General features: G+C 45.4%; 1 protein-coding gene across 1 annotated transcript in view; it reads left to right on the top strand.

Annotated features, from left to right (window-relative positions):
- Positions 1–16,488, top strand: part of RFX4 (regulatory factor X4) — a 141,366-nt gene that overhangs the window by 62,612 nt on the left and 62,266 nt on the right. Inside the window, exons 5-8 of the mRNA XM_046646480.1 lie at positions 927–988; positions 5,147–5,360; positions 7,104–7,181; positions 14,154–14,317. Of these exons, the coding sequence (XP_046502436.1) occupies positions 927–988; positions 5,147–5,360; positions 7,104–7,181; positions 14,154–14,317 (518 nt within the window). The remainder of the gene's footprint in view (positions 1–926; positions 989–5,146; positions 5,361–7,103; positions 7,182–14,153; positions 14,318–16,488) is intronic.

Raw genomic sequence — 16,488 nt, 5'->3', positions numbered from 1 at the left:
AGGCCCCGCTGGTTGTGTTTTCACCTTGGTGGATGGCCCCTCCTCCCAGCTTTCTGGGAAATCCATGTGGTCGTCCTGGGCAACAGCAGTTACCACCCTCCACTCCGCACAGGAGTAAAGGACACGCTCGAGGGCAGGCAGGGGTCAGGCTTCCTTCTTTCATTCAACAGACATGGACTGAGCTCTTCTCATGTGCCAGCCCTGTGCCAGGTCCCTGTTCTCGTGGAGCTGACATTGCACTTGCAGGAGACAAAATAAGAGTAAGAGGACGAGATAACTTTAGAGAGGGCTCAGTGAGAAGACGTAAGGCGGGGCCACAGGACCCGGGGGGACTGCTCATGCCACTCTGCATTGGCCGATCTGGATCTTGCCCAGAGGCCGGACTGTTATAAGAGAAGGAGCTGATCTAGTGAGGGTCTGGGTGAAATGCACTCCAGGCCGAGGGAACTGCAATACAAAGGCCCCAGTGGGAAGCAAGCCTCGTGTGTTTCAGGAGTAGGGAAAAAAACCAGCCAGTGTGGCTGGGATCCTGTGAGTAAGGGTGAGAGTCTTGGCAGAGGAAGGCCAGGAGGTTGGCAGAGGCTGAGGGCGGGTTTTAGCTCCAGGGGCGAGGGAAGCCACTGGAGGGCTTTAAGCAGGGGAATGACGCGTTCCGGATCAACCAGCACTCTCCCTATGTTGTGAGTAGGAGGGGAGAAGGGCAGAGGGGTGAAGTGAGACCCCTCAGGACGCAGAGCCCCAGGCTCCCCCAAGTGCTCCCCTCCTGCCTCCTGCACACCGGCAGTCTTCCTCAGGGTCCCCATGGACTCAAGTCACTGTGACGAAGGACATGTTTTCCTCCCTTCTTTAGGTTGCTGTTTGTAAAATTCAGTCACTGTGCTCCCACCTTTTCCTGACGGGTAACTGATTCTTGTGTTGACTTACAGATCATCAGGCAGCAGTTTCCTCAGTTAACCACCAGAAGACTCGGGACCCGCGGACAGTCAAAGTAAGCACCGTCACCCATTCCACCTGCAGAGCGCACATCTCTGGGCCTCGAGTCAGGCCCCAACCCAGGCCTGTCATCCTGAACTCTGAATACAGGCCTGGTGGGAAGTCTGTGTCTGGCTGGAGCACGGACAAACTTTAGACAACCAGGGTGGGGTGAGGTGGGGGGCCTCTCTCAGGACCCTGAGAGAGAGGCTGTCCAAAAGCGCAGGGCCATCTGGCCCAGATGCATCCAGCTGTGAGCCACCTTTCCTTTAGCCACTTTTGTAAATAGTCTTGAACATCATTTAAAAGAACACCTTGTGGCTTCTTGATCTCCAGGTTACTTGGATTGTTTTGCTGAGCAAATGCTCTGCTCTCGTCCAGTTGGCCGGAGGAGCAGCCTGTACTAATCCCTGCTAGGGAGACGGGGGAAAGGTCCAGCCACACCGTGGTACACAGAGCATACTGCTTCCATCCATCACTTCTGCCCAACCAACCGATGTTTGCTTCGCACTTTCCGTGTGTCAGATACGTGCTGCTGAGTGCCGGGAGCGCAGGAGCAAACGGGTCACTGCCCTCATGGAGCACATGATGGTGGGGAAGACAGACAAAAGACATAATCAGATTGTGACAAAGAGGGTTGTCCTGGAGAATAAGGAAAGAGGAGTGGCCTAGTTTAGAAAGGACAGCCCAGGAAGGCCTTTCTGAGGAGGTGACCTGAGGAGTGAGAAGGATGTGTGAATGCCTGTCTCCCGGGTGTGAGTCGGTGGGAGGGACTCTGCCTGTACTGCTCAGGCTTCACTGAAATCTGGATTTATAAGACTTGCCTCAAAGGGTGTTTCAGAAATTGTTGTACATTAATAGATGTTCCATGAAAAAGGTCTGATGGCCGTGTAAGTTTGGTAAGCACTGAGTTAAACAGTTTCCTCTATGCAGGACTTCTCAGAGCCTTTATTATGCTAAGGTACATGGTGACTCCACTAGAGGGTGCCTTATCATGAAGGATTTCTAAACGTTTTGATCCTATTGAGTAGCAGGTGAACACACACTGACTTATGAAATACTGAAACTTTTTTTTTAAAAAAAAAACACCATATAGAACTTATAAGACTTAGAGATCTAAGGATGTTTCAAAAGGAGTGTGTCCAATAATGTCCCCTCACTCCCTTACCACCACCCCGCTCCTGCCATCCCTGGGCAGCACGTTCCCATCCTTCCAAGGTGGGAGTTAGGTAGAGAAAGTTAGGTAAGAAAATGGTTGGTCAAACTAGGACAAACCCTTTTTGGTAAAGTTCTGAAAATAATGAGACTCATTTGTGTGTGTGTGGCGCAGAAGTTCTGAGGGCGATTTCCAAGGAGAGTTACAGAAGACTTTTGAGCAAGGGACATTTTGGAATCAATTTCTAATAGTTTTCTGAAGAATAAAATGCTGAAGAAACAAATCTCCTTTATAATGAGAAATTCTAGTATTTGTTTAAAAATGAGGTTTCAGCCTTGGTAAGATTGTGGAGTTCAATAGGCAGATTCTTCCTTCCTTATTTGCTGGTGAGCACAGTGGTTGGCACACACGGGCAAATCAAAATGTAGATTGAGCAGCTAAGCGGATGGATGGAACAATGTTAAATGAAAGGAGGTGAATTCTTTTTCTCCAGCTCATGGTCTTTGAAAAGTCGTTGGCTCCAATACATTGTCGCCCATTCCTCAGATAGAAGGGTAGAAATAGATAGTAAAGACAGGGAGTAAAGATAATAAAGACAGAACAGAAACGTTTCCCATCTGATATAAACGTGGAGAAAGTTTCCTCCTGCCTGCATGTGCAAGCCTGCTTTTGTTTTGTTTTGTTTTTTGTGTTTTGAGGAAGAATGACCCTGAGCTAACATCCGCTGCCAATCCTCCTCTTTTTGCTGAGGAAGATTGGCCCTGAGCCAACATCTGTGCCCATCTTCCTCTATTTTGTATGTGGGACGCCTGCCACAGCATGGCTTGATAAGCGGTGCATAGGTCTGCACCCGGGATCCAAACCAGCGAACCCTGGGCCACCAAAGTGGTGTGTATATACTTAAACACTACTCCACCGGGCCGGCCCCTGTGTGAGCCTGTTTTTGCTTTTGTTTTCTTTAACCTAGAGGTTGGCAAATTTGGCAATATCCTCTTTAAAAATTCAACATAATCAGTTTCATCGTATCTCCTCCATAAGGTTGGTCATACCTTCAACCAATCGAAAAGCTAATAAGCTCTAGTCTCCAACCTGCCCCTGGGCCTTATAGAGACAGTCCCTCAGCGGCTTTACTTTGGCAGAATATATTTGGGGGGTGGCTAGCGACAAGGTGTCGATGTGCCCTACAGAACTGAAATAGAAACGCTGAGAAGTGATCAAGGCAGTAGCTTCACCGTAGTTGCTGACTTTAGCCACATGCACTCAGAATAATCAAAAAGAGGTCTGATCTGAACATGTTTTTACTATCTCGATCTTAAGCAATTATAAAGGGGAACTTTGTGAAGTGAGGGAGGCGTGTCATAACTGCTTCCCCACCTGGAGGGCACTTCTGGAGCAACGGAACCCGTCCCCTCCCCCCTGCCAAGGAAGCCCTTCGAGATGGAAAGGCAGTTATGACAGTTGGGAAGTAGAAGGCGCAGAAGACAGAGATCAGCTCAACACAAAGAAGAACTTTCTGAAACCGACCTAAGATGAACTGGGCCGCCTTCGGAGGGCCTGAGCTCTTCGTCCCAGGAGGCATTCAGATAGAGGCGAGATGCCCACTGAGCAGAAGTATCACAGAATGGTATCAGGAGTGAAGGGGGGCGGGAAGACGGGAGGTTATGCCAGCTCATCTCTCCCCTCCACAGAAGCCTCTCCCATAACTCAAAATGTTTCTCATTTGTGTTATTTTGTGACTATCACCAGCCACACCTCCGTGAGTAGAAAAGAGTAGTTAATGTGTTGTACAGTGTCTCTGAAAGCGAGGTCCATGAGTTATTTACAAGAGTATTAGTAGTGTGAGTGTAAAAATCTACTCTAGACCTACTAAATCAGTGTCTTTGGGGGTGGGGCCCAGGAGTCTGTATCTTAATATGTTTTGTAGTTGATTCTTGTTAGCAGGAAAGTTTGAGAGTCACTAGCTTAGTGGTCAAAAGCACTGTGGAGGTTCCAATCCTGCCTTTACCGCTTACTTACTTGGTGGTCTTGGGTGTGTTACTCAAATTCTCTGGGCCTTAGTTTCCTAGTCTGTGAAATGGGGGTAGTAATTAGTTCCAGCCTCACAGGGGTTTTGTCTACCGTTTACAAGAGGAGATAATGACAGTCTCTCCGACCATTGAGGATCGTGGGGCCATAAACATCCGCGGTTGTAATACTGCTGGGCAGGACTTTCCGTTAGCATATCGTAGTGGCTCTGTAGTCAGACAGACCTGTGTTCAAGGCCCTGTTCTTCCCTTCCACAGCTGTGTGACCTTGAGCAAATTATTGAAGCTTTCTTGCCTCCATTTTCTCATCTGTGGAAAGGCTAGTAATCCCCATTTCATAGGTTTATTTTACAAATTAATGCGTGTGAAGCGCTTTACAAAGTGCCAGGCACGCAGCAAGTGATCAATAGATTGTAGCTGAAATCCACACTACAAAGCCTCCGCCTCTCATTAGTCTTAATTGAAAACATTGCTATGATTAAGCCCGTTTTGAGTTAATACAAAGTTCTGGTCTTTGTTTTACATTCAGTGTCAACTGAATTTCTTTTTAAAGGTATACTTCCTCAAGACAACCATTTATTGATTTCGAATGAATTTTTGTTGGCGGGACAGTTAGCAGTCGTAAACATGCCATTCTTCTTGGGTCCCCACAGAGGTGGGCACTCAATTACTGTGCCTCTGGGATTACATTTGGCTAGATATAAGATATTATGTACAAATGGAAATTTTTTTTATCCCCCTTTCTGCTTTGCAAAGTATTTGACTTAACATTTTCTGTAGGAGGCAATTTTGGTTATTTTTACCTGCCTGATTGATGGCTGGTGACATGGAACTTTGGTTTAATTCTAGATTTCAGAGATGCCGAGCCTTACATGACAGTTAACTCTTCTAGCCCAGGGAGGATGGGCCCAGCCCTCCTTGGCCTTGGATACTGCCACTCAGGAAACCCTCTCTGATAACAGTGCATGTGGGTCTCTCTCTCTTTGTGGCCCAGGTACCATTACTACGGCATCGCGGTGAAGGAAAGCTCCCAATATTATGATGTGATGTATTCCAAGAAAGGAGCCGCCTGGGTGAGCGAGACAGGCAAGAAAGAAGTGAGCAAGCAGACGGTGGCATATTCACCCCGGTCCAAACTTGGAACGTTGTTGCCAGAGTTTCCAAATGTGAAAGATCTAAACCTGCCAGCCAGTCTGCCTGAGGAGAAGGTGACCGCGTCTAAAGTGTTACTGGGAACGAGGTTTCTCTCTCCCTCTCTCTCTGTCACACACACACACGTGCACGCACACGCAATTTTATTGCAAAATGGTGAGTTAAAAAATTTAAAGACAGAAATCTGAATCAAGTATGGACGTTAGTTAATAATAACGTATCAGTATTGGTTCATTAGTTATGACAAATGTACCATACTAATGTAGGATATTAACAATGGAGTAACTGGGTGCCAGGTATATGGGAACTCCCTGTACTATCTTCAAAACTCTTCTACAAACCCAATACTATCCTAAAATAAAACATTTATCTATCTATCTAACCTACCTACCTACCCATCTATGATGTTACACTGTCTCGTTTCACAAGGGAAAGACCCCTCTCCTCTAGACTGTTTTTTTAATAGGATAAAGTTTATTTTCTGGGGCCGGCCCAGTGGCTGAATGGTTAAGTTCACGCTCTCTGCTTTGGCAGCCCAGAGTTTCGCAGGTTCCGATCCTGGGCACGGACATGGCACCGCTCATCAGGCCATGCTGAGGTGGTGTCCCACATGCCACAGCAAGAAGGACCTACAACTAGAAGATACAACTATGTACTGGGAGGCTTTGGGGAGAAGAAGAAGAAGAAAAAAAGATTGGCAATAGATGTTAGCTCAGGTGCCAATCTTTTAAAAAATAAATAAATACAGTGGTACAACCTTTTTTAAGAAAAGTTTATTTTCCCATGTGCTGCTGAGGATGTAGTGAAGTCATAGTCCTGTAGACAAACAAGACTTTATAGGTATAGTAAATCAGATAGTTGGGTCGTAGGGTATTTCGAGGAAATTACTGGAAAACAAATTTGGGGACTTTCCCCTGGGTTATCACATCTCTAATGCACCTATCTTGATGCAGCCCAGTGCACTAGCAAGTGTCGAGCTTCTACTGTCTATATATCACACTGGAAGCTGAGATGCAGTGGTGAATGAGACATGAGTCCTGCTCTCAGGAAGCTTACAGTCAAGCAAGGAGGGAGACGCTTGTATAAGCAAACTACCGTTACATAAAACACGTCTGTGTTCCGAAACAAAAAGAATATCTGTAAAGAGTGCTTTAAACCTAAGAACTAGATAAATCTTTTTTTTTTTTTTTTGCTCAAATTTGCTTTTTTTCCTCAACAAACTTCCTGGGCTCTAGCTTTAAAATTCTTGGAAAAATGGAACTGGAGATGAAATTCTTTTGCTAAGGAGATGCCAGAGAATTTACAAATGTCTTTTTGTGATTTTGGCAAATGTACCTCTTCTTATAAACACACACTGAGTTTTAGCTTTTTGGTATGTTAGCTGATGAGGAGAAATTAATTCGGTATACCAACTGAACTCTACTGTGTGCCAGGCACTGTGCTAAATGCTGGATGCACAAGCATGAATAACATGCCATTTTTATTTTCCCAGAGCCCACAGTCTGAGTGGGTGGAGAATGGGCGCAGAGAGAGAAACTGATGCTTTCCATATCACAGGCTGAGTGCTCTGATGGAGCAACACATTCAGCTGCTGTGTGAGCACAGAGGAGGAAGCCGAGGGTCGGAGAACATCACCTAATGAAAATGAGTCTCATTTGGGTCTCGCTGGATGAGTAGATGTTAGGCACATTTCCATCGCCTCAACAGGGAATAAATGACTTGAAAATTGAGATTCCAAGCACAGCAGTAATGTGTATTAATGTATGCCTTTATTATTGATCTCTCCCCACCCCCTACAGGTTTCTACCTTTATTATGATGTACAGAACACACTGTCAGAGAATCCTGGACACTGTAATAAGAGCCAACTTTGATGAGGTAGGTCAATAAGTGTTGAGCTGTGAATAGCCTGTATTAAAATATTATAATAACACCAGCTCCTCTTTCACAAGCTCCTCCTGGGGGCCAGACCATCTGGAAGCCCTGGATGCACATTAGCTCAGTCTTCACAGGGATCCTATGAAGCCCACACTATTGTTATCCCATTTTACAGATCTTATATGTGAACAGCAATTGGTGTGGCCTTTTCCTTGATCTAACTAGTGAACTGCATCCTGCCTGATTGGCCTACTAGGAAGACAATTTGGCCAGGGTATCATTACACCTAGAATTATAGATTCAGAGAAACTAAAGGAAAGTTTTCCTATATTTTGTATTTAATCTCTTCCCGAGGCTCATCCACTTTGGTGCACTTGGAGCTGGTTACCCTCCATTCCCAAGACCAGACCTTGAGAAGGAAGGGTATGTCCATTCATTGTCCATCAAATCCTGTAGGGCCATCTTTGAATACAAACAATATAAGAAGTCCATTTCACTTTTATTTTAAAATATTACAGTTAAAGAATGGAGAAGAAAAGAGAAGAAAGGATTGAGGCACCATTACATAATAAAAGAGAGACAACAAAATTTTCTTGCCCAAAATGCCATCCAAAAGAGCCTTCCAGAGGGATGGCAAGAAACTACACATCTCACCCCATAAACCTGAGGCCTTTCTGTTTAAAGAAAATGCCTTTCAGGCAAAAAAAAAAAACACCCTGGGATCACGTATGGACATTCAATTTGAGGGAAGATAAAACAGGCTCTAAAGGGGCTGTAAAAACCAGTAGTTAGTGGTAGAAAAGATCCCAGAGAGTCCCTTTGTGTGTGTTTTGGCAGGTGGAGGGGTTGCTGCTGGGGATGGAGGGGTAAAAAATGATGGAAGATACAAAATGCTCTTCTCCCCCATATTTTCCTGCCTTTCCACCACTGTGTCTCACAACAGTGAACTTGTAGTAAGACGTGCACTTACTTGTGTCAGCTCATTTACTGTTCCCACAGTAATCCTGTGTTGTCATAGTCGAACGTGAGCTGTCACTTGGCTCATGGACACAGCTCCAGGAGAGATCCAGTGTGTTGGTGGAGAAGTGCTATTCTTCCTTCTCTTGACTTTTATCCACTAGAGTTTTTAAACCTCCCAAGTTCCTTGAGTGACCATTTAAGTAGATTCATTTATTTTTTTTGGTGAGGAAGATTGTCACTGAGCTAACATCCATGCCAGTCTCCCTCTGTTTTGTATGTGAGATGCCACCACAGCATGGCTTGATGAGTGGTGTGTAGGTCGGTACCCAGGATGCTAATCTGTGAACCCTGGGCTGTCCAAATAGAGCGTGAACTTAACCACTATACCACTGGGCCAGCCCCCTTTTTTTAAGGAAAGAAAAATCGCTGCTTTCTCTCATATTGTGGTTTCTCTCAAGTTGGCTATATCTTAACATTCCAAAGATCTCTGAGACCAGGGCAAGTAGTGATTCATGATTGGTTAAGACAACACTGGCTTCTGTAACAAATAATGCCCTAAATCTTAATACATGAGAAGTTTATTTCTCCCTCATGTCACAATCCAATGTGGCTGCTCTCGGTTGGAAGGCTGGTTGCTGGGAGTGGTTCAGGGACCCAGGCTCCTTCCCCCTTGCTGCCACACTCTGCCCTAGAGCCTTGGAGTTCTCTTTGTTCAGCTGATGGATGGGGAAAAGGATTTCAGGGAACACATGCTCTTAACCTTGTCAGTCCAGAAATAAAACGCATCACTTTTTTCCACATCCCGTGGGCAACAGATGGTTTCATGGCCCCACCTTGATGCAGGGGGAGCTCAGAAGTGTGGCCCCTCGCTGGGCAGCGGCTTACACTACTACAGAAGAGGAGCTCAGAGCTCTAGTGGACAGCTCTCCCTCTCTGCCACAAGGACTAACAATAAAACTGGTGATAGTCCTCCCTTACGTTCATATGTAGCTTTATTCATCCCCAAGCTCATCATCTCATTTCACTTAATGCCATTCATTAATCCCAACACTTACTGGATATCTGATGGTGCCACTCACTGCTCTAGGTCCCAGGAATGGGGCAATAAGTAAGACACGACCTGTTGGGGGAGGGGGAAGAAGGCACACCAGCAATTAGGAGGCAGATATATGGTGAGAGGTCCAGAAACCTTGCAAAGGGCAGGGTGCTCTTATGCAAAAAGTGCCAGACTTGGAGCCCAAGCTTGGATTCAGGACCTGGCTGTGCTAGGAAAGCCTCAATTCCTCATCCTAGAAATGAAGATAAAAATATCATCCCTGGGGCCGGCCCGGTGGTGCAGCGGTTAAGTTCGCACTTTCTGCTTCTCGGCGGCCTGGGGTTCGCTGGTTCGGATCCCGGGTGCAGACATGGCACTGCTTGGCAAAAAGCCATGCTGTGGTAGGCGTCTCACATATAAAGTAGAGGAAGATGGGCATGGATGTTGACTCAGGGCCACTCTTCCTTAGCAAAAAGAGGAAGATTGGCAGTAGTTAGTTCAGGGCTAATCTTCCGCAAAAAAAAAAAAATCATCCCTGCTTATGTAATTCATAGGATTACTGGAAGGAGGAGATGAGACAATGCCTGGAAAAGCTCTTTGTAGACACAAAAGGTAGTACAAATGCTTGCTTTTATCCGATATGGCAAACAGAGAGTTAAGAGACTTGCCCAAAGTCACATAGTTGGTTAGGGCCAAAGTCATGACTAGACCTTTTGTCACCTGACACCACTAGTCCAATATTCTTTGCACGCCTGTGGCAGGGATATTTGGTGGCTGTTTTTAAGATGGCTAATCAAGATATGGTTCATTCTACCCAACTACAAAAGAATGAAGGGGGATGTTTTACTTCTGATGGGCATGGGCTTTCTCCCACCGCTAGGAAAAGTCATTGGCAAATGGATGGTGGGTGCATCTGGTATACCTTGACATTATAGTTTGTTTCAAGTCTTCAAAATATTTAATATCTGTTGTGGTCACAACTTACGCTAATATCACAATCTCAGATTGTTTGCTTGTGCGTTGTTTGTCTCCTACCATCATAATGTAAGCCCTTAAGGCCAGGGATCTCGTTTGTCTTGTTCACTGCTGTATCCAGGTCTGCCATACTCTCAGGCTCTCGGTAAATATTTGTTGGGTGGGTGAGTGGATGAGTAGATGGACGGATGGATAAATGGATGGATGGACAAATGACTTGTGGCATTGTCAGGCAAGTACAAAGAGCCCAAGTCTGAATGTAGGAGACTTGCTGCAAGGCCTTCCCCAAACTACATTGCACAAAGAGCATAAAGTCGGATAGTCCTGTGTTGGAGTCCTAAATCCACCATTAGCCTGTGACCTTGAGCAAGGTACTCACCCTCTCTGAGCCTCAGTTTCTTTTGCTGTGAAATGGAGATAATTATATCTACCTCATAGTTAAATTGTGATGATTACATGGAAATTGTGTATGTAAACTGTCTGATTTCGAACTCAGAGCATAAGAAATGGTAGGTATTTTGGTAGTTACTGTTTTGTTGAGATCCTTTCAACACTGTAGCAATTCAGCACCCTCATTGAAAGTCATCAGATGTATTTCCGCAAGGTGTCAATATGTTAGGAATGAACTAAACATGGGCGTGGAAAAAAAATAGAAAACTTACTTAGATATTCTTAAGGAAATCATCTCCTGATACTTCACTGAGCCAAGAGAAAAAGGGTTGAGAGTTCAGGGGATAATCCAGGAAACTCACTTTAAATAATCAGTTTCAATCATTTGCCTCTGATTCTTTCACCATTTATGCTTGCAAAGGGTAAGGAGAACTTCTCCCTTCTGTCTAATAGTGAGTTTCCATTTGTTAAATGCCTACACGGTGCCAGACATTTTACATAAGTTATCTTATTTCATCCTAATAATAGGTAGACATCATCTCCATTGTATAAAAGCTGGTAACTTTCATTTTTATATATTTAGTCCTGAGCTCCAGATTCAATTGACTTGACATCTAACCTAACATGGCCAAATCAGAGCTCTAATTTTCCACTCCGAATCTGTTTTCCCGAGTCTTAGATTGCCACGACCACCCACCCAATTCTCAAGCCACAAGCCTTAATTCTTCTCTTTCCCTCAACCTTCATATGCAGTCTGTTGGGAGGTCCTGTCGGCTCTGCCTCCTGGTGTAAATACCGTGTCTGTCCATTTCACACCTGACTTCCAAGTGTCAGAGCTTGAGCTTTACGCTGTTCTACCTCCTTTTTTCCTCTCGCTCTGAGGAACTGGTACCACTGGACACTAAATAGTCTAAAATGCAGAGGGTATGAAGGGAAGTCAAAACTGGATAATATGCCCTCTACAAGGGCTGCCCAGGAGACCAGGGACTCATCAGGGCTCCCTGTGCTACATGAACAGGCTTGAAACAGATGCCTGCTAAAGACACTGATTTCCCACAGATTTGTTTTAACGTACACAGCCGCTGATCTTTTCCACAATTTCTGCTAGAAATTGGCTGCTCATATAAAAAAAACAGAGTAGAGCTGCATGCAAGGAGAGCTTAGAGATGCAAATGAATTCAGAATCTACCAAATCTTAGGAATCAACTGGGCAGAACTTCTTACTCAGAGTTGGAAGGGAAGGCAGGGAGGTCTAAGCCCCAGCCTGAGGCCAGTGTCCAGGGACAAGCTGGGATCAGGGGACAGCAGAGGGTCTCTGGAGGGCAAGCACCTTATCCTGGAGATGTGGCTATCTCCAGGCCGAGGCCAGGCCAACTCTCAGCCACCAAGGTGTCCAAATGACAGAAAAAGAACCTTGACAGGTGCGCAGAGCCACAATGAGGATCCTGGCTGCGTGACACTCAGAAACTTAGGCAAGTGTGTCTCAAATGCTTCGGGCAGCACACTGGTTTCTTGGACCTAGTAGTGGTAGTGCCTCCATGATATGATAATAATAGCTAATTTATTAAGCATCTACTATGCCAAGGACTATAATAAGTACTTTTTAGAAACCTTTACTGAAACCTGTGCAGTAAATACTACTTTTATTCCTGTTTCACAGGTAAGGAAACTGAGGCATAGAGATATTACACCCCTAGTTGGTAGTGGGGCCAGGATTGGAACCCTAGAAGGCAATCTTAACTCATCTGAATTTTCTTTGTTTTAATTTTCAATCTGGATGAAAACTTTGCAATATTTTCACTGTCATGGGATTAACACAACTGTGATTTGAGTTTCACAAATTATAGACCTGTCTTCATGCACCATTTTGATCATGTTTTTACCACTCCCCCCCCAGGAAGTCAGGGGGCATGCTTTTCTCCCCATTCCTCCTCTGCCAAGCCTCCCATCCAGTGTTGACGCTGGGAAGTCCAGGCTGACTGTGGACATCAGGGGAGTCAGTCTGCCCAAGGCTGAGCTAAGGTCACCAGGCGGGGGTCACAGGTAGCCTGGTCAAAGGAAAGCAAGACCTTCCTCCTAAGAGGGACCTGAGGGACACTGCAGGTCACCAGAAGTGGGGAGCAAAGAAAGCTGGGAAGCAGGCAGTGGTCCAAGGAGAGGCATGGGTCTCAGGAATAGGGTTGAAGGCCACGTACTACGTAAAGAACACACTAGCCATGAGACTGACAGGTGGACAGACAGGCAGACGTGGCCTCCACTTCATCCCTTCCCTGACTTGCTGTCCAGCTTTGGACAAATAATGTCTGCAAAATGAGAGTAATGATTCTCAGCTGTAGCAGTATTGTGAGTATTAAATGAGAGATCCTATGCCGAGTACCTGGCATATAGTAGGCACTCAATAAATAATAATACCACCTCCAAAGTATTAGACTAGGGTACTAAATTATCTCCTACATGGGATCAGGATTCATTTGGGGAACCAGGGATGTGGTAATGCTATATGTGGAATCTTAGTATAGGCTCAAGACTGCCCATCTGTGGGGGAAAGAAGGATACACAGTCCAGGAACCAAGTTGAGCCTATGAGAATTCACAAAAATTCGGTTATTTGTTCCCTCCTATCTTCCAGGTGAACCAGTCCTCAATGTTAGCTGAAGTCTAGATATTTTTGAATGTTGTTATATTCACCAGTTCACCACCTTCTACTATTTCCCTTCACTTCCTTTATCTTGTCCCACCCTCCACTCCCTACCTGCTCTCTCCGTGACCTCCAGCTCACACACTACAAGATATAACTGTAGGGGCATCGAGGAGTTCTCTGCTTTGGATATGCGCGCTGCCATTCATTCATCAGCAACACAGCTTGAGTTCCTGCTATCATCATATTAACAATAATAACTATTTTTGAGTGCCTGTTATATTTCTGTTCTGTGCTAGTGGTTGGGGTTGGAGTGTCCACATAGCTCACCACCTAGATATCACCATGTAGCACCCCAAAATGGCAACAAGTGGCCAGTGCTCTTTGGGACAATGGAAGAATTTGTACGTGAAGAGGCGCTTGCACTTTATCCAGTTTTGGGCACGCAAATTTGAATCAAGAGACTTTCCTTTACGGCCCCTACTCTTCAGATTCTTCTCCCTTCAGACACATTCCTCTTACCTACAACTCCCACATTGTTCCCTTCCTTCCAGAACGCCCAGGGGCCCCCGAGGCACCAATGGGCCCAAAGAATAGTGGGTACTAGTGCTCTGAGCTTTTTAAGAGCGATATCCCGCCTTCCCTTCCTTAAACTTTTCCCAGACCAAGTGGACATGAAGGGGCCGGTGGATTAACATGCTACTCCCCTCTCCCAGGGCAGAGGAGACCCCAGACTGCCAGACCAACTGGTTCTCTGGCAGGGGGCATGCCACACGGGTGGGCAGGGGGAAGACTTGGGACAGGAGGACCTTGCAGGTCCTCCGAAGCCGCACCAGGCTGGGGCGGCCTCTGCCGCTGCGGGGGAAGTGGGTGACAGCACTGCCGACTGGGTTGGCCTTGGCCAAGTCCCTGGGCTCTGTTGGGAGGGCCCTGTGTAACCTCGTGGTTCTTCTCCTCTCTGTGGGTCGATACAGGTTCAAAGTTTCCTTCTGCACTTTTGGCAAGGAATGCCGCCCCACATGCTGCCTGTGCTGGGCTCCTCCACGGTGGTGAACATCGTCGGCGTGTGTGACTCCATCCTCTACAAAGCTATCTCCGGAGTGCTGATGCCCACCGTGCTGCAGGCGTTACCTGACAGGTGGGCATGCTTCTCGTCTCCCCCATGGCTGGTCCCCAGCTTTTATTGTTCCTGCTTCTTCTTTTATTGAATATAATCATGTACTATCTAGGGGCCTTTCTTGTAAAGACCATTAATATTGGACTTGTAAAAGTTAAATTTTGTTTACATTTTTGAACATAAATAAAAATTTTAATATTTTGAACCATTTGTATGGTTCAGAATTCAAAAGGTATAATATGGCACACAATGGAAAGTCTCCCCCAACTCTTGTTCCCCAGACACCCAGGTCCCCTCCCCAGAGCATCAAATATGATCATTTTCTTGGGGGTCTGTCCAGATCTCCTATGAACATGTAGCCAATGCATATACAATACTTCTTCTCTTTCTTACTGAAATGATGACACACTGTATATACTCCTCTGTACCTTGCTTTAAAAAAACCATCTTGGAGATTGAGTTGGATAGCTTCCATGCCCCTCCAGAGGCACTCTCCACCGGGCTCCTTGCTGACCTCTGCCCTGCGGGGTGGACCGCATGGAGGACCTCACAGGGCTCCCTTTCCCTCTGGCTTCCGGCTGGGATCAGCCAATGGGGAGGGTCACGAGGGACATCAAAGAGAGGGAGGGAGGAGAGTGAAGTTAGGAGATTGATTCTCTGCCTCCCTCCCTGTGAAGTTGCCTTGGGCTGGCCATGTCCCTCTACACGGCTCTGCTGCCTTTCAGGCAGTCTCTCTCCTTCCAGATTGTCCTTTGGGCATGGCGGTGGTGAGAGCCCACTGCCCCTAACCCCAGGGTGCAGCGTTTTCCCTTATGGGTTCCTCTATGCCTGTATACACCTTTATTTCTTGTCCCTTGTAAATAAACTCTCCTATTTTGAGTAGCATCTGTTTCCTGTTGGGCCTGTTACAGAGAGCATTCCACATCAGTTTATAAAGAGCTTTTTTTCGCCTGCATAATATTCCACTGTATTAAATTTAATCCGTTGTCTTGCTGTTTCCAGTCTTGTCCTAATACAAACAGTGCTGTGATGAGTGATGTTTAAAGCACATCCTTTTACAGGGTGGAGTATGTTCGTTTCCTAGGACTGCAATGACAAAGTACCACAAACTGGGTGGCTTCAAACAATGGAAATTTGTTCCCTTGCAGTTCTGGAGTCCAGAAGTCTGAAATCAAGGTTTTGGCAGGATTGTTGCCTTCCAGAGACTTTGAGGCTGGATCTGTTCTCTGCTTCTCTCCCAGCTTCTGGTGGTTGCCTCCAGTCCTTGGTGTTCCTTGGCTTGTAGATGCCTCGTTCCAGTCTCTGCTTCCATCTTCATGTTGACTCCCACTCTGTGTGTCTTGCTGTCTCTTATAGGGGTACTTGTCATCAGATTAAGGCCCACCCAGTCAATCCAAGATCTTATCTCGAGATTATTAACTTAGTCACATCTGCAAAAGCCCTATTCCAAATAAGGTCCTCTGCACGGGTTCCGGGTGGACATGTTTTTGGGGGGAACCACCACTCATCCTACTACATGGAGTATATGTGCGAGATAAATTTCTAGAGGGCTGAGTTCCTGGACCAAAGGATATATAACTCACACTTTTCTCAGTGAAGTTTTCATTTGCATTTCTCTTATTAGGATGAAGTTGAATATCTCTTCCTATCTTTAAGAATGATTTCTATTTTCTTTTCCGTGAACTCTCTGTGCTGACCCATTGACTGTTTTGCTATTTGGTAGTTGATGTTTTTCCCATTGATTTTTAGGATCTCTTTATTTATTAGGGATATTAACCATTTATCTGTAATAAGAGTTGCAAATATTTTCTCATTTTGTTGTTCTTTTGTCTTCACCATACAGAAGACATATTTGTGTAGTTGAGTTTCTCAGTCTTTGTTTTTATGGGTTCTGGATTTTTGTATCATAGTTTAAAAAATCTCCCCCACTCCAGTTATAAAATAATTTTACCATGGTTTATCCCACTAAACTTATGGATTAATTTTGTACTTTTGAATTTTTGTTCAATTTGGAATTCATCCTTGTGTAAGATGTAAAATATGGCTTCATTTTTTTCCCTAGCAGTTCTCTCATTGTCCCAACACCACATTAATTATTCCATCTTTTCTTCACAGATTTGAGGTGCCTCCTTTTTGTATAGTAAATTTTATATGTATTTCCTTGGGGCTATTTCTGAACTTCTTATCCTATA

The sequence above is a fragment of the Equus quagga genome, chromosome 19 (genome assembly GCF_021613505.1).
Source record: "Equus quagga isolate Etosha38 chromosome 19, UCLA_HA_Equagga_1.0, whole genome shotgun sequence".
In the NCBI taxonomy this organism is placed as follows: domain Eukaryota; kingdom Metazoa; phylum Chordata; class Mammalia; order Perissodactyla; family Equidae; genus Equus; species Equus quagga.
The sequence above is the reverse complement of the archived record's forward strand: the minus strand, read 5'-3'. Positions and strand labels throughout refer to the sequence as shown.